Source organism: Scyliorhinus torazame, chromosome 4 (assembly GCF_047496885.1).
Source record: "Scyliorhinus torazame isolate Kashiwa2021f chromosome 4, sScyTor2.1, whole genome shotgun sequence".
Taxonomy (NCBI): domain Eukaryota; kingdom Metazoa; phylum Chordata; class Chondrichthyes; order Carcharhiniformes; family Scyliorhinidae; genus Scyliorhinus; species Scyliorhinus torazame.
In genome coordinates this window covers 202,872,463-202,891,040 of record NC_092710.1, presented here as the reverse complement: position 1 = coordinate 202,891,040, position 18,578 = coordinate 202,872,463, and the positions used below count along the sequence as shown (strand labels likewise).

Sequence of the window (18,578 nt, the reverse complement as noted above, 5' to 3'; positions counted from 1 at the left end):
TTGCGTAAGTGGTCCCCGCAAAAGCTTTTGATGACTTATCGGCAGTCCCCATTAAGGAAAGAATATAAAACACAGACTCCCAGAAAACTTAATATGCTTTTTAATGTAAAGTATAACTATTTTTTCAGGGCAGGTGTTTTATTTTACTTATTTCCTATGAAAGAAAATTAATTTGTTTTTAACAATGTAAGCTTGTGGCATAATCTCTGTGATCAGTGGGTGTTTGAAATTCTCTTTAAAGTCTAATGGTTTCTACAGGGATCATATATAAAGAGTGTCAGTATGTAAATTTATCTTTGATCAAGGTCAATGTGCTGTGTTAAATTGTTTTACCAGGGCAGCATGGTGGCACAGTGGTTAGCACTGCTGCCTCACAGTGCCGAGGACCCGGGTTCGATCGCGGGTGACTGTCCCTGGGGAGTTTGCACATTCTACCCGTGTTTGCATGGGTCTCACCCCCACAACACACAGATGTGCAGGGTAGGTGGAGTGGCCAATCTAAATTGCCCCTTAATTGAAAAACATAATTGGGTACTCTAAATTTATACTTTAAAAATGTGTTTTATCAGTAATTGGTGGCATTGAAATAAATAATTCAAATATTAATTAAGCTGTTGTCTAATTGCATCTTAATTATGCATGCAAGAAGAAATCAAAGTTTGTGAGTTCAAGCTTTTAAATTTAAAAAACGCTGAATATGTGAACATATCTCCTCGTATCTTAATGTTTATTTGAACCCGAGGGCAAAGGTTTGGATTGTAGGTGAACAAGAGATGAAATTTATTGTAGTCTTTGTTTGTCCCTCTGCACAGATGATCAGAAGCCAACTAAACCGACCGCCCCAATGGTACCTCCCAAAAAACCCAGCCTCCCGATGAAGGGTCATCCTTTCAGAGCATCCATGCCTCCCAGACGACCAGAGAAGCCCTCACCACCACTACCTTTATCCAAGTAAGTTTGTTTCTCTGAGCTTCTTATGGGTTATCATTATTGTCAGTGTTACGAATATCCTTGTGGGCTGAAACAATGAACAGTAAATGTACTTTTGAAGAAATTGAGTTATTTCTGTCCAATCTGGTCTCAATCAAAAGCTGAGTTCGGATTTAGAAATTCCTTTAGTTTATTTCAAATAGCTTGCAAGCTAACACTCCCTCTGATGAAGGCAGGAGACCCATGTCTCTTGAAACTCCCAGAGCGTGTGAGACAAAGGGAGGCAACACATGTGGTCTCATATACATTCATGCAGTATCAAGTTCCACATACACGAATACAAGATTCCGATAGGCCCTTTCCTTGACCTGGTCATATAATTTAACTGCCACTGATTCTGATAGGCTCATTACACATTCCTTTCCTTCCTCTGGGCCTCTGCCTCCCAGCATCCTTTGTAGCATCCTTTGTGCAAAGAACCAGTCCCGATAGCCACCCCTCCCCCTCTCGCCATGCTTTGCCCATCTCTTTGTTCACTCCCTGCAACCCGAATTAATGTCCATAATGCACTATTCTAACTGGCCGTCCCAGTCTAATGCTCTTTTCTTTAGTTCAATTCCTCACTTTATCATAAATGAAGACATTTATTAGTGGTAACACTGAGGAAGACAAATTTATGATTATACTGTGTAAAATATTTGCTCTGAAAAGAGCACTTGATATTGTTCCTTCGAAGAACTGGTCAGCCTCAAGGTTTCAGGCAACATATTCTGCCCATCTTCTGGAGGAAAGACTGAAACCGCGTAAGAGGCGGTTATATATAGTGGAGGCTCGAAATATGGGTCGGATTTTACTGCTAACTTATCAGGCTATTGTATTTATAACGGAACAGTTCACATTAACATTTTTACTGCTGATTGGGACTATTTCGAATATAGTGTGTTCCTTGAATAAGGGTACAGTTATTACAAACACAATTGATTGACCAATTAGCAGTAAGATCCCACCATCATGCTGGGGGTTAACATTGACCAGAAGCTTAACTGGACCAGCCATATAAATGCTGTAGCTACAAGAGCAGATGAGAGGCTGGGAATTCTGCCAAATTCTGAAGTTTTAAGTGGGTAACACACCTCCTGACTCCCAAAGCCTGTTTACTGTCTACAAGGCACAAGCCACAGAGTCACAGAATTGTTAAAGTTCAGAATGAGGACATTAGTCCTATTGTATCTGCAGCAGCTCTCTGAATGAGTGTTATGGATTAGTGACATTCCCTTCCTTTTCCCCATACCCCTACACATTGTTTCTATTCAAGTAATCATCTAGTGCTCGAATGAATGCCTTGAATTAACCTGCCTCCACCACATTTTCAGGCAGTGCATTCCAGATCCAAACTACTCAGATGAAAAAGTTTTTTCTCAAATCACATTTGCTTCTTTTGCAAATCACTTTAAATATGTGCCCTCTCATACTTGATCCTTTGACGATCGGGAACAATTTCTCCCTTTCTACTCTGGCCTGCCCCCTCATGATTTTGAACACTTCTATCAAATCTCTTTGTAGGTTTTTTTTCTCCAAGGACAACAGTCCCAACCTCTCCAATCTATCCTCATAGCTGAAATTTCTCATTACTGGAACCATTCTTGTAAACATATTCTGAACTCTCTTCAGTGCGTTCACATCCTTCCGACAGTGTGCCTCACAGCTGCTGTCAACTAGTATCTGATATAAATTCAGGATAACCTCCTTGCTCTTGTACTCTACGCTCCTATTTATAAAACCCAGAATCTCTCCACCTGTCCTGCCATCTTCAATGATCCATGTACATATACACCCACATCCCACTGCTATTACATTCCCTTATGAATTTTACCCCTTGTTTTCCAATGTCTGGCAATGTTCTTCCAACCAAAATGTATCACCTTGCACTTCTCCAAATTGAGCCTGAACGGTCACCTATCTGCCCACTCCTCCAACTTGTGTAAGTCCTTTTGAAGTTCTACACTGTCCTTACAGTTTACAATGCTTCCAAGTTTTGTATTATCTGCAAACTTTGAAAATTTCCCCTGGACACCAAGATCTATTCATTAATGTATATCAGGAAAAGCAAGGGTCCCTAAACCGACCCCTGGGGAACACCCTCCACCACAAACCTCCCTCCAGACCAAAAAATATCCAATGACCATTACTCTCTGCTCCCTAGTATTCAGCCAGTTTTGTATTCATGTTGCTCCTGTCCCTTTTATTCCATGAGCTATAATTTTTCTCTCACGTTTGTGTGGCACTGTGTCGAATGCCTTTTGAAACTTCATGTACACCACATAAGCAACATTATCTCTTTGACCATTTATTTGACCTCTTCAACAAACTCCAAGTTAGTTAAACACTATTTCCACTTTAGAAATCCAAGCTGGCTTTTCTTAAGCAAACAACATTTTTCCATATGGCTACTAATTCTATCCCAAATAATTATTTTTGGAACAATTGCCCACCACTGAGGTTAAACTGACTGGTTTGTAATTGCTGGGGCAAGCTTTTTTGAACAAGGGCGTAACATTTGCAATTCTCCAGTCCTCTTGCACATCCCTTGCGTCTAGAGAAGACTGGAAGATTATGGCCAGCGCCCCTGCAATTTTTGTTCTCCCTTCCTTCAATACCCTTGGAAACATTTCATCCGATCCCTGTTCTTCGACAACTAAGTACCAACAGTGCATTCAACACTTTCTCCTGATCAATTTTGAACCCTTCTAGTCAGGTGTGTGATAGAGATTCTTCACTTTCCTGAATGAATGCATTCCAACAATACTCGAGACGTTCATCCCCATCCAGGATAAAGCAGCCCAATTGATCGTCACTCCATCAACATTCACTCCCTCCAGAGTGGCTTCTTTCATCTAACATCAAAGAATTTCACAACACACAAATCAGTAATTCAACCAGCTGTAACTTATTTTCTCCATGTATGCTTCCTTCTCTAACCGCAGTCATGTCACTTCCTGTACCTTTTTAATATTTTTAAGCAACAACCTTAATCCTTTAAAAAATAATTTACGAACTCTTGCTTCAGCGAAGGTTCATAGCAGATAAACAAAACGTTGTGGTAACTTCACTGGTTACACCTCAAGCTAGAGTAGTGTGTCCAATTTCAGGGAAACTAGGAATTGAGCACTTTAGAAAGGACTTGGATAATCTTTGTTAGTTTCATTACATAGAAGAGGAACTTCATTTATACTTTTATAACACCCTTTGTAGAAATATCACTTTTCTAATTTTAATTTTTTGGAATTTACTTGAACCTTTGCTCTACCATTTCATCAACTAATATCATTATTTATAAGAGACGAGAGAAGGTGAAATTTTGCTTTATAACAGAGACGGTTAAGGGGAGATTTAATAGAAAGACTCAATTTTCAGGGGTTTTGTCAGAGATCCAGGGAGAAATGGCTTCCTCTGGGGGGTTCAATAATAAAAGGGTGCAGATCTAAAGAAGTTTTTTTTTTACACAGCAAGTTATGATCTGGATGCGCTACCTGGAGGGGTGGTGGAAGCTGTTCAGTAATAAGTTTCAACAGGGAAATTGATCCATACTTAAAGGAACAAAATTGTGCAGCTGTGGGAAGAGCAGAGAAGTTGGGGCTATTTGAGCTCCTCTTTCAAAGAACAAGCCCAGTCTCGATGAACCAAATTACCTTCCTCTCTGCTGTGAAATTCTACTAATTCTCATGCTGCTCACCTTTTGTAGAAATATCACTTTTCTAATTTTAATTTTTTGGAATTTACTTGAACCTTTGCTCTACCATTTCATCAACTTCAAAAGGGTTTCCTTCAAATAATTAACATCTCAGGTCCATCTGATCAACACAAAGTATCCCTGATATACAGGTAAATTTACACTGGAACTTGCTGCTGTACTAGTATGTCTAATCCTCATTGCCTGGCAACTTGTGTGGCGTGCGTGTTACTTGTAAAATGGTTGAATTGATAACAAGTAGAAATAAATATGCCTGACCTGATGGCCATTTCAGCGACGTAGTTGTAAGGTGACCAAGGCTGGACCTAAATATTAACGGGTATTTGAAATTGGATTACATCGAACATTGGTGGGGGTGGGTTATGTTAAAATGCAGGCTAATGTTTGGTGGGAGGATGGGATTGTTGTTATTGATATGGGGATTGACATTGCATTCGTTACTGATTATTGTTTATTGTTGGTGGGTGTAAATTTGGGAGAAAATGTGAAAAAGGAGGAGAATAAAAAGATATATATTTTTTAAATTAAAGGATATTTGAATATTGGAAGGACAAGAAGCTAGGAAATGGTGGTTAGGTAATTTTGTTAATTGAGAATGACTTTAGAACAATGTGAAGGGGTCCTGAATCAAGAAGATCAAAATGCAGAATCAGTTTGAGTAGAGATGAGAGATAGCAATGGTAAGAAATCACTATGGGAGTGATTTATAGGTCTCTTAACAGATACTATAGGACAGAGTATACAGGTAGAAATAATGTAGGCTTTTAAAAAAAACACTAACCATGGATGATGTTAATCTTGATGTAGATTGAATGAATCAGATTAGCACACATAGCCTGGAAGATGAGTTCATTGTGTTTTTGGGAGCAGTGCATTCTAGTATCAACCGGGAACAGCTCGGTAAAGATGTTTTTATTGGAGTTTTTCATTTATTACAGGTGAGTCTTCACCTCATATCGTTCCATCTTACAATTGAGCCCCTCCTAACCGAGGTTATAAATAATTTACATCTCTTTGCTATCTGTATAAGTGGTCAAAATTACTTCTGTGTATTCAAACATATACGGAGAACAATGGAAAAACAAAAATTAAAAAGAACACATGGAATAAACTACTGCGATAGAACAAAAATACTACAGCAAAAGACAGCTGGTTTATTTACATTGCATTAACTGGCGTTTGTATAAATATGGGCGGATGGCTTTATTTACTGAGGCCCTTTTACTTTTATGTATTTCTTGAGACTACATACAGTTTACATTTTATTTGGCACAATCGTGTGTGGACAACTTCGGCCCTCGGAGCACAGAGCAGATTTCCACTTTTCCTCTCGATGGTGTGGATGCTACTTCGTCTCACTTCTGCTGCGTCTTGCCTTCCCCACCCCCCTTTTCCTTTCTCTGCTTGCTCCTCGTTCTTTCCCCTCCCCCCAACCTAATTGCTGGTCACAAACAGGTCTTCAAAGAGCTGGTGAATTGTCTCCATGCAGGTGGAATCCTTCATCTGATCCCCTAACTGCGAGCTTAATTTTTTCTGACTTTAGGAACTGCACTAGGTTGGAGAGCCAGCCTGAGGCTCTGGGTGGTACTGCCAACCTCCATCCAAGCAGAAGTCTCCACCGAGTAATCAAAGAGGTGAAGGCTAGGGCATCGGCCCCTCTCCCCATAAAGACCTTTGGATGCACCGATAGCCCGAAGACAGCCATTGAGGGGTATGGCTCCATCTTTACCCCCATCACTCTGGACGTGGCCTCGAAGAAGGCAGTCCAGACCCATATGATTTTGGGGCAGGACCAGAACACGTGGATGTGGTCGGCCAGGACACCTCTCCCACTTATCCTCTACTTCCAGGAAGAACCTGCTCATGGGTGTCCTGGTTAGATGCACCCTGTGCACCACCTTTAGCTGCTTTAGGCTCAGTCCTGTGCATGAGGTGGAGTTGACGCTGTGCAGAGCTTCCATCTGGGTCAGATACTTTCCCTTGCTGTTTGGGACCCTAATCTTTTCCTTCCCTCCTTTCCCAGCACACTGCCTTTGTATGGTGCAACTTGTTACAATTGTCACAGTACTTCTGTTGCCACCTTACTTTTCACTTACCGACTCTCCTAAATCCTCTGCCCATATCATTAATAATAATCTTCATTAGTGTCACAAGTGTGCAATGACACTGCAATGAAGTTACTGTGAAAATTCCCTTGTCGCCACACTCCGGTGCCTGTTTGGATACACTGAGGGAGAAGTCAGGATGTCTAATTCAACTAACAAGCACGTCTTTCGGGACTTGTGGGAGGAAACCGGATAGTCATCACTCGGCCTGTGTTCAGAATGTTTTGCTGGTCCTCACTCAATCCTTCCCTAACCATAGTTAGAAATGATGTGGAGATGCCGGCGTTGGACTGGGGTGAGCACAGTAAGAAGTCTTACAACACCAGGTTAAAGTCCAACAGGTTTGTTTCGATGTCACTAGCTTTCGGAGCGCTGCTCCTTCCTCAGGTGAATGAAGAGGTATGTTCCAGAAACACATATATAGACAAATTCAAAGATGCCAAACAATGCTTGGAATGCGACCATTAGCAGGCGATTAAATCTTTACAGATCCAGAGATGGGGTGACCCCAGGTTAAAGAGGTGTGAATTGCATCAAGCCAGGACAGTTGGTAGGATTTCGCAGGCCAGATGGTGGGGGATGAGTGTAATGCGACATGAATCCCAGGTCCCGGTTGAGGCCGCACTCGTGTGCGGAACTTGGCTATAAGTTTCTGCTCGGCGATTCTGCGTTGTCGCGCGTCCTGAAGGCCACCTTGGAGAACGCTTACCCGGAGATCAGAGGCTGAATGCCCTTGACTGCTGAAGTGTTCCCCGACTGGAAGGGAACATTCCTGCCTGGTGATTGTTGCGCGATGTCCGTTCATTCGTTGTCGCAGCGTCTGCATGGTCTCGCCAATGTACCACGCTTCAGGACATCCTTTCCTGCAGCGTATGAGGTAGACAACGTTGGCCGAGTCGCACGAGTATGTACCGCGTACCTGGTGGGTGGTGTTCTCTGTAAAGATTTAATCGCCTGCTAATGGTCGCATTCCAAGCATTGTTTGGCATCTTTGAATTTGTCTATATATGTGTTTCTGGAACATACCTCTTCATTCACCTGAGGAAGGAGCAGCGCTCCGAAAGCTAGTGACATCGAAACAAACCTGTTGGACTTTAACCTGGTGTTGTAAGACTTCTTACCATAGTTAGAAACATATGGTCATTTTGGTTTGGTTCGTCTACTCTGTTATGGTCCTGATAGGCTACCCACTTTCTTTCCCCAAACTCTGAAGACGAATTGCCCCACTTTTGTCTAATTCCCATTATTAATTCCCAATTGGGCTCTGTCTCCTAGAACGTTCCTAAACACCCTTTCTAAAATCCTCACTTTATCATCATCGTCACTGTCATCATCAGTCAAGTAGAGTCCACTTTTAATTTAATCACTGTCCATCTTATCCCATGGTTCCCTGTCTACTTTGGCCTTTACTATGGAATGGCAATCCTGCAGGGATATGGCAAGGCTTCCCTCAGTTCACCTAATTTGTTCCAAATTAGGGTTGGAAGTTTATTATGTCTTTCGGAAGTGGTGAAAGTGAAGCACCATGGTGTCAGCCCGGTCCCCTCTGTATCTGCTGCCCCTGGTTTCATCACCATCTGATATGGTGCCATGGGTGCAAGAGTTGGCAGTGCCTCCAGCTGTTTTATATGGGGATGAATTTGCTCTGTGATCCCAGCCCTCCCATCTGCTGGATCCCTTGCAGCCTCATCATTTACATCCCAGTCATTTCTTGGCTCGTGGGTCATCTCCACTGCCACAGGGCAGAGGCAGAGGAGTTTAGATATTGTTGCACAAATTCAGTCTGCAGCAAATAAAATCTCAAAATTACAACAACGGCTTTTCCTGTCTTGAGGCAGAGGTGGTCATAGATAGAAGCTTCAGGGATGTAGTTACTCCGAAGAATAAAGATAGATGGGTCACGGTGAGAGGGGCTGGGAGGAAACAATCAGTACAGGGATCCCCTGTGGTCGTTCCCCTTAGTAACAAGTATACCGCTTTGGATACTGTTGGGGGGGAGGGGACTTACAAGGGGTAAGCCATGGGGTGCAGGTCTCTGGCACAGAGTCTGTTTCTGTTGCTCAGAAGGGAAGGGGGGAGAGGAGTAGAGCATTAGTCATTGGAGACTCCATAGTTAGGGGGATAGATAGGAGATTCCGTGGGAACGAGAGAGACTCGCGGTTGTTGTGTTGCCTCCCAGGTGCCAGGGTGCGCGATGTCTCGGATCGTGTTTTGGGGATCCTTAAGGGGGAAGGGGAGCAGCCCCAAGTCGTGGTCCACATAGGTACCAACGATATAGGTAGGAAAAGGGATAGGGATGTAAGGCAGAAATTCAGGGAACTAGGATGGAAACTTAGATCTAGGACAAACAGAGTTATTATTGCTGGGTTGTTACCCGTGCCACGTGATAGCAAGACAAGGAATAGGGAAAGAGAGGAGTTGAACACGTGGCTACAGGGATGGTGCAGAAGGGAGGGTTTCAGATTTCTGGATAATTGGGGCTCATTCTGGGGTCGGTGGGACCTCTACAAATGGGATGGTCTCCACCTGGACCAGAGGGGTACCAATATCCTGGGTGGGAAATTTGCTAATGCTCTTCGGGAGGGTTTAAACTAGTTCAGCAGGGGCTTGGAAACCTGAATTGTAGCTCCAGTATAAAGGAGGTTGAGAGTAGTGAGGTCATGAGTAAGGTTTCAAAGTTGCAGGAGTGTACCAGCAGGCAGGAAGGTGGTTTAAAGTGTGTCTTCTTCAATGCCAGGAGCATCCGGAATAAGGAGGGTGAACTTGCGGCATGGGTTGGTACATGGGACTTCGATGTTGTGGCCATTTCGGAGACATGGATAGAGCAGGGACAGGAATGGTTGTTGCAGGTGCCGGGGTTGAGATATTTCAGGAAGCTCAGCGAAGGTGGTAAAAGAGGGGGAGGGGTGGCATTGTTAGTCAAGGACAGTATTACGGTGGCAGAAAGGACGTTTGATGAGGACTCGTCTACTGAGGTAGTATGGGCTGAGGTTAGAAACAGGAAAGGAGAGGTCACCCTGTTAGGTGTTTTCTATAGGACTCCGAAAAGTTCCAGAGATGTAGAGGAAAGGATTGCAAAGATGATTCTGGATAGGAGCGAAAGCAACAGGGTAGTTGTTATGGGGGACTTTAACTTTCCAAATATTGACTGGAAACGCAATAGTTCGAGTACTTTAGATGGATCCGTTTTTGTCCAATGTGTGCAGGAGGGTTTTCTGACACAGTATGTAGATAGGCCAATGAGAGGCGAGGCCATATTGGATTTGGTACTGGGTAATGAACCAGGGGACAGGTGTTCGATTTAGAGGTAGGCGAGCACTTTGGTGATAGTGACCACAATTCGATTACGTTTACTTTAGTGATGGAAAGGGATAGGTATATACCGCAGGGCAAGAGTTATATCTGGGGGAAAGGCAATTATGACACGATGAGGCAAGACTTAGGATGCATCGGATGGAGAGGAAAACTGCAGGGGATGGGCACAATGGAAATGTGGAGCTTGTTCAAGGAAGAGCTACTGCGTGTCCTTGATAAGTATGTACCTGTCAGGCAGGGAGGAAATGGTCGAGCAAGGGAACCGTGGTTTACTAAGGCAGCCGAAACGCTTGTCAAGAGGAAGAAGGAGGCTTATGTAAGGATGAGGCATGAAGGTTCAGTTAGGGTGCTCGAGAGTTACAAGTTAGCTAGGAAGGACCTAAAGAGAGAGCTAAGAAGAGCCAGGACGGGACATGAGTAGTCTTTGGCAGGGAGGATCAAGGATAACCCTAAAGCTTTGTATAGATATGTCAGGAATAAAAGAATAACTAGGGTAAGAGTAGGGCCAGTAAAGGACAGTAGTGGGAAGTTGTGCTTGGGGTCCGAGGAGATAGGAGAGGTGCTAAATGAATATTTTTCTTCAGTATTCACACAGGAAAAAGACAATGTTGTCGAGGAGAATACTGAGATACAGGCTACTAGACTAGATGGGATTGAGGTTCATAAGGAGGAGGTGTTAACAATTCTGGAAAGTGTGAAAATAGATAAATCCCCTGGGCCGGATGGGATTTATTCTCGGATTCTCTGGGAAGCGAGGGAGGGGATTGCTGAGCCTTTGGCTTTGATCTTTAAGTCATCTTTGTCTACAGGAATAGTGCCAGAAGACTGGAGGATAGCAAATGTTGTCCCCTTGTTCAAGACAACCCCGGTAACTAGAGACCAGTGAGCCTTACTTCTGTTGTGGGCAAAATCTTGGAAAGATTTATAAGAGATAGGGTGTAATCACCTGGAAAGGAATAATTTGATCAGACATAGTCAACACGGTTTTGTGAAGGGTAGGTTGTGCCTCACAAACCTTATTGAGTTCTTTGAGAAGGTGACCAAACAGGTGGATGAGGGTAAAGCAGTTGATGTGGTGTATATGGATTTCAGTAAAGCATTTGATAATGTTCCCCACGGTAGGCTACTGCAGAAAATACGGAAGCATGGGATTCAGGGAGATTTAGCAGTTTGGATCAGAAATTGGCTAGCTGGAAGAAGACCAAGGGTGGTGGTTGATGGGAAGTGTTCAGACTGGAGTCCAGTTACTAGTGGTTTACCACAAGGATCTGTTTTGGGGCCACTGCTGTTTGTCATTTTTATAAATGACCTGGAGGAGGGCGTAGAAGTATGGGTGAGTAAATTTGCAGATGACACTAAAGTCGGTGGAGTTGTGGACAGTGCGGAAGGATGTTACAAGTTACAGAGGGACATAGGTAAGCTGCTGGGCTGAGAGGTGGCAAATGGAGTTTAATGCAGAAAAGTGTGAGGAGATTAATTTTGGAAGGAATAACAGGAAGACAGAGTACTGGGCTAATGGTAGGATTCTTGGCAGTGTGGATGAGCTAAGAGATCTCGGTGTCCATGTACATAGATCTCTGAAAGTTGCCACTCAGGTTGAGAGGGTTGTTAAGAAGGCGTAACGGTGTGTTAGCTTTTATTGGTAGAGGGATTGAGTTTCGGAGCCATGAGGTCATGTTGCAGCTGTACAAAACTCTGGTGCGGCCGCATTTGGAGTATGGGCAGCACGGTAGCCTTGTGGATAGCACAATTGCTTCACAGCTCCAGGGTCCCAGGTTCGATTCTGGCTTGAGTCACTGTCTGTGCGGAGTCTGCACATCCTCCCCGTGTGTGCGTGGGTTTCCTCCGGGTGCTCCGGTTTCCTCCCACAGTCCAAAGATGTGCGGGTTAGGTGGATTGGCCATGATAAATTGCCCTTAGTGTCCAAAATTGCCCGTGGGGTTGCTGGGTTATGGGGATAGGGTGGCGGTGTTGACCTTGGGTAGGGTGCTCTTTCCAAGAACCGGTGCAGACTCGATGGGCTGAATGGCCTCCTTCTGCTCTGTAAATTCTATGATTCTATGATTGCGTGCAATTCTGGTCGCCGCATTATAGGAAGGATGTGGAAGCATTGGAAAGGGTGCAGAGGAGATTTACCAGAATGTTGCCTGGTATGGAGGGAAGATCTTATGAGGAAAGGCTGAGGGACCTCAGGCTGTTTTCGTTGGAGAGAAGGTTAAGAGGTGACTTAATTGAGGCATACAAGATGATCAGAGGATTGGATAGGGTGGACAGTGAGAGCCTTTTTCCTCGGATGGTGATGTCTAGCATGAGGGGACATAGCTTTAAATTGAGGGGAGATAGATATAAGACAGATGTCAGAGGTAGGTTCTTTACTCAGAGAGTAGTAAGGGCGTGGCATGCCCTGCCTGCAACAGTAGTGGACTCGCCAACACTAAGGGCATTCAAATGGTCATTGGATAGACATATGGACGATAAGGGAATAGTGTAGATGGGCTTTAGAGTGGTTTCACAGGTCGGCACTACATCGAGGGCCGAAGGGCCTGTACTGCGCTGTAATGTTCTATTGTCACTCGGGCTATGTGGAGCGACATCGTCCCTTCACTTCCCCATTCTGAGGTGAACTTGAGTTCTGTCTTTTGGTCGGTCGACATATCTTATTTCGCAGTTTCTAAACCGCCTGTGTGAGTCCACGTAATCGGGGCGTCCCCATCGCTGGTCTAACCGCCCCTCGTTTCAGAAGCAGTACTCCGTTGGGCGTATAATCAAAGAAAATTGTAGAATCAAAGAACCAGAGAATTTACAGTGGAGAAGGAGGCCATTTGGCCCATCGAGTCTGCACTGGCCCTTGGAAAAGGCACCGCACTTAAGCCCACCGCAACCCTGTAACCCAGTAACCCCACCTAGCCTTTGTTTTGGACACTAAGGACGATTTATCATGGCTGATCCACCTAACCTGCACATCTTTGGACTTGGGATGAAACCGGAGCACCCGGAGGAAACCCACGCAGACATGGGGAGAATGTGCAGACTCCGCACAGTCAGTGACCCAAGCCAGGAATCGAACCAGGGACCCTGGAGCTGTGAAGCAACTGTCCTACCCATCAATCCGTAGTCCTGCCTTCACAACAGGCCAGGGCGATCCCATCTTCGTTACCATTTTCTGTTACAGAATTACCGGCCATTCAGCCACATCAGTTTTGTTCCTCAGCACACGAGACCAGACGCAGACGGGATATTTTCTTTCACTAGTTTATTAAATCATGCCGGGGAGCCATATCCACAAGATGGCGCACTGACTCTCCCAGTAATACATTGCAACAGCAATTATACTTTTGGTTATCATATAATTAATTTGCATTTCCAGTTACAAGTACACATTTGTTCTGAGATCATTGATATCCAATTGCAGCTAATAGTTCTAATTATTTTATTTATGTCAGGTGCAGATAGTTGACCAGTTACAAACTCTAAATGCTTGTCTATTGTAATCAGTTAATAACAAAGTACACCTGCAATAGTTACCTTACCACTGCAGCACAGTAACATAGTGTTAGCACAATTGCTTCACAGCTCCAGGTTATGGGGATAGTGAGGAGGTGTGGGCTTGGGTAGGGTGCTCTTTCCAAGAGATGGTGCTGACCCAAATGGCCTCCTTCTGCACTGTAAATTCTATGAAAATCAGTAAGCACACATCTGGGGTCCGTGCCTGTTATCACCTAGTGGATTATCAAAATTCCCATTTTTTTTGTCCCTTGTTTATCTTGTTTGTGCAGCCGGGGAAATTTCACAACAGCTCCCCAGGGGATCGATCTTGGACTCAATTCTATTGCACTCAACGCTAGAATTGATAAACCATTTAACAATTTCTGCATCCTTGTTTTAATAGGACAAATGGAGAGCTGCCTTACAATCGAGCAAAGTCGGACTTTGATTCAACTGTACTCAGACCAAAATCCGAGATGCCATCATCGCTTACTCGACCAAAATCAGTAGAAATTGCACCTGAGATAGGTAAAGAATTCAGTAAAGTTCAAGGATAATTAATTTGATTTGCAAAATGATTTCTTCATAACGAATGATTTGAATGCAGGTTCTATTTTTATTTTGATAATTTCTGAACCGATCACTGTGACCAGTTACAATGCGTTTTCCTCAGATTGAAGTTCACTTTGAGTGTGTTAGGTCCCTTGCTGTGTCACCAGGTAAAATTGTTTATTTCAGCAAAAATTCTTAGGTGTACTGTGACCTTGATTAATTTGTATAGTTTAGGGCACTGATTAGATATTTCCAAGTTTTCTAAATACTGAAATAATAATGTACTTTATCCAGGTACCCCCTACTTCTTTCAATATGTTTTTGTTTTGAAGGTTGTGCTTTGATTTCTCACCTGCATTTGCATTCCTGTAAAATTGAAATGAAAATCACTTATTGTCACAAATCGGCTTCAAATGAAGTTACTGTGAAAAGCCCCTAGTCGCCACATTCCGGCGCCTGTTCGGGGAGGCTGGTATGGAAATTGAACCATGCTGCTGGCCTGCCTTGGTCTACTTTCAAAGCCAGCGATTTAGCCCTGTGCTAAACCAGCCCCTAAACCAGACTGCTTTAGGACAATCGTGCAAAATCTTTTATTCTATCTAAATTCCTCAAATGTCTGAATATTTGTAGCTAATTTATGGCCAGCACGCATTTCGGTCACTCCGCCTCTGTTGCTTTGTTGAGTGGACTACTGAAGATATTTTCATATCCCTATTGTCAGAAATGTGACATGGCTTCTTTCCCTGATTTTTGCTTTGCATCAACGAACGTAATAAGCTGCAGAACAGCTACTCCTAATTTCTTGACAGACAGAGCAAAACACCCCATGCTAGAGTTATGGCATGGCTTCCCTCAGTTCGCTTAATTTGTTTCAAATTAGGGTTGGGAGTAGATTGTCTTTCGGCAGTGGTGAAACGGATCACTGTCCATGTAGAGGTTGCACATTCTTCCCGTGTCTGCGTGGGTCTCACCCCCACAAGCCAAAAAGATGTGCAGGTTAATAATCTTTATTAGTGTCGCAAGTAGGCTTACATTAACACTGCAATGGCATTACTGTGAAAAGCTCCGAGTCACCACATTCCCGCGCCTGTTTGGGTACACTGAGGGAGAATTCAGAATGTCCAAATTACCGAACAGTCTTTCGGGACTTGTGGGAGGAAACCGAAGCACCCGGAGGAAACCCACGCAGACACGGGGAGAACGTGCAGATTCCACACAGACAGTGATCCCAGCCAAGAATCAAACCTGAGACCCTAAAGCTGTGAAACAACAGTGCTACCCACTGTGCTACCGTGCTGCCCCAATTAGAATCTACTTGCCAAACAATCATCCTCTCTTTTTTCTCACACGCTTTGAAATTTGGTATTCTTGCATCTGCCCTGAGAAAGCAAGACAAAATTCTTCAATAGCATTTCTCTTTTTATCAGCAATAATTAGGTTGATAAACATCGATTGAAACTGCAGGCATAGATTAGTTTCAACTCACACAGATGGGTGGGCTGCACTTATTTGAAAACTTAAAGGGCAGACATTTAAATTACATTTTTTTCCCTTTTAAAAAATTTTCCAGTCCCAATTAGGAGGCAATTTAGCTTGGCCAATCCACCTACCCTACACATCTTTAGGTTTTGAGTGAGACCCACGCGGTCACGAGGAGAATGTGCAAACTCCACAGTCAGTGACCCAGAGCTGGGATGGAACCCGGGTGCTCGGCGCCGTGAGGCAAGCAGTGCTTACCGTGCCCCCCTCAAAACCGACATAACTTTTTGTTTGAGCGAGAAAGCAGAAAGCAGAGGATGGCTGGCCTCTATAAACATTTCAATTACTTGATAGCTTCACAGTTCTTCAGACCTTATTCACACTTGACAAGCATTTATGTCGATTCTTAAAAAATTGTAATTTATACACTTTGCTGTAAGGTCCTTGCTCCAATGAAAATGGGATTATCTTGATCTCAACAGTGAGTTCCAGTGGTCCTTCTGGATTCAGATTTTCCCCATGTCCCTACTGAGAAAATATGATTTGTCGGATGGCAAATGGGGGATGGCATTTCCAGATCTCGGTTCCCAGCACCATTAGGGATAAGCCATTGAGTCTCCATGACCCCATGAGAATCTAGGCGTAAATGCCCCCTAGTCGCCACATTCCATCGTGTGTACAGGTACATCGAGGGAGAATTCAGAATGTCCAATTCACCTAACAAGCACGTCTTTCGGGACTTGTGGGAGGAAACCGGAGGAAACCCACCCAGACACGGGGAGAACGTGCAGACTCCGCACAGGCAGTGACCCAAGCCGGGAATCAAACCTGGGACCCTGGCGCTGTGAAGCAACAGTACTAACCACTATGCTACCGTGCCACACTAAACTGCCCCTTAATTGGAAAAAAAAAGGAATTGGGTACTTTAAATTTATTTAAACATTGTTGCATATTCTGTTCACAAGAATTTGCTGTACTTGGTAATTGGAATTTGGCAAAATTATTTATTTATTTATTTTGCAGATCTCATGAGCTTTGACTCGGTAGAATTATCTGGTGCGAAACTCAACCACCCTACAGCTAGCAGACCAAGGATGCCAGGGAGAAGGCCACCCAGCCTTTTTATTGTCAATCACCCTGTGAGCTTTTTGTCTTTTCTTTGTAAACTTACCACAGTGGAATGTTTGTGAACGCTATTTTTTTGTGCAAGTAACCAATACGACTCCCCGAAAGCCGAGTGGGCGAAGACATTTTTTGTTGTGACAGTAAACCACAAAATTAAGAAATCCAAATGTACCACCTGGTTTGTAAGTGGGATCATAAAATTGGCCTCAGTGCAACTAGAAAGAGAAGAGGAAAAAGTAATGTTTTTTATTCGTTGCCAACCTTTGGCTCTTGTTGGACTACAGCATGATCATGTTCAACTGTGATGCCTGAGAGTCAAATACTCACAATCACCTTTTCATGCAAAAACTGCCCATTTACCAGAGGCACCAGGGGGCTGTAGGCATCTTTGGAATATATTCCAGGTCAGCAGCATCAATGTAACCTGGGTCAAGGATGGGTGAAAAATTGAGAAAACAAAGCTCTGTTTCTGGAGAAAATTGTGTAGTTTCACGAATCAGTCTGAGGATGAGTCGGAGACTAGTTGGGAAGCGAGTGATAGTCAAGACTAAGATCTGTATGAGAGAAGTTTGGGAATGACCGGAAAATCAGGTGAGAGGGAAAATTGTGTGAGGTTGCCTTGAAATAAGTGACACTGGCAGTGGTGTAGAATAAATTAGAGTGCTGTTGTCCATGCAAAATTGGAAATTTGTCTTTGGCTTCACCTCTGGAGTACAGGAGTATAATGGTTACTTTACTAAATGCAGGAACATTGGGGGGCGGGGGGGGGGGGCGTGCGATTTGTCACCCAAAAAAGATGGGTCTGGATTGAGTGGAAGGTTGGAATGTTAAAAATGTGAATACCGATGCCGACTATTCCTTTCTGGTTTTAATGGAGGCGGGGCTGACTGATAACCTGCTCCTAACAGGCAGCTCGGCAATTTAAATATGATTGGATATGGGCCAAATGCAGGCAAGTAGGACTAGATTAGTGATAGAAACTGGGCGGCATGGACCAGCTGGGCCGATGGGCCTGTTTCCATGCTGTAAACATCTATGACTATGATAACAAAGCCACCTACTTCCTGTTTCTGCATTACTTTAAATGTAATTCTGGTCGACGGGGTCAGTCGGGTGGACTTTCAGGCAGGGAAACTGTCAGTGATGTCACATGCACATGGGGGACTGTTGGATTTCACGTGAGCTTATCATATTCCTGCTCTGGCAAGTCACAAAATCACAATTTCCCCATGAGTTCAAAACCTGCCATGGCTGCTAAGGAACTTAAATGTAATTATCTAAATAAACCTCAAACAAAAAATTAGTGTCAGCAATGATGGCATGAAACCACTGGATTGTCCTAAAAAAATCTTTCCAGTTCACTAATTTATTGAGGGAAGGACACATGATGCCCTTCTCCACTCTGACCTTAACATTAGAAACAGCAGTCGGAGTGGACCATGCAACCCTCTCAAACCTCCTCCCCATATCCACTGATTCCCTAGGAGATCGGAAATCAGCCTGAAGTATACTAAAAAATGCAACACCTACAGCACTGTGGTGTAGAGATTCCAAAGTTTCCACAGTCCATTGAGTGAAGAAACTTCTCATCTCAGTCCTAACAGATCGGCCCCTTATCGTGTGTTCCAGATTCCCCAGCCAGGGGAAACAACCTGGTCAAATTCCTTCGGAATCTTCTACATTCCAATGAGAATACCTTTCAATCTAAACTCCAGAGAATATAAACCCAATTTACTCAGCCTCTCATCACATGACCATTCCGCTCATCCCAGGAAACAATTTGGTGATTCTGTTCTGCGCGACCTTCAATCCAAGTATGTCGAGATAAAAACACC

At 43.8% G+C, this 18,578-nt stretch overlaps 1 protein-coding gene across 2 annotated transcripts in view; it reads left to right on the top strand.

Annotated features, from left to right (window-relative positions):
* Positions 1-18,578, top strand: part of cd2ap (CD2-associated protein) — a 318,661-nt gene that overhangs the window by 276,094 nt on the left and 23,989 nt on the right. For both annotated transcript variants that reach the window (XM_072499137.1, XM_072499136.1), the window contains exons 13-15: positions 813-951; positions 13,991-14,115; positions 16,642-16,757. In XM_072499137.1, the coding sequence (XP_072355238.1) occupies positions 813-951; positions 13,991-14,115; positions 16,642-16,757 (380 nt within the window). The remainder of the gene's footprint in view (positions 1-812; positions 952-13,990; positions 14,116-16,641; positions 16,758-18,578) is intronic.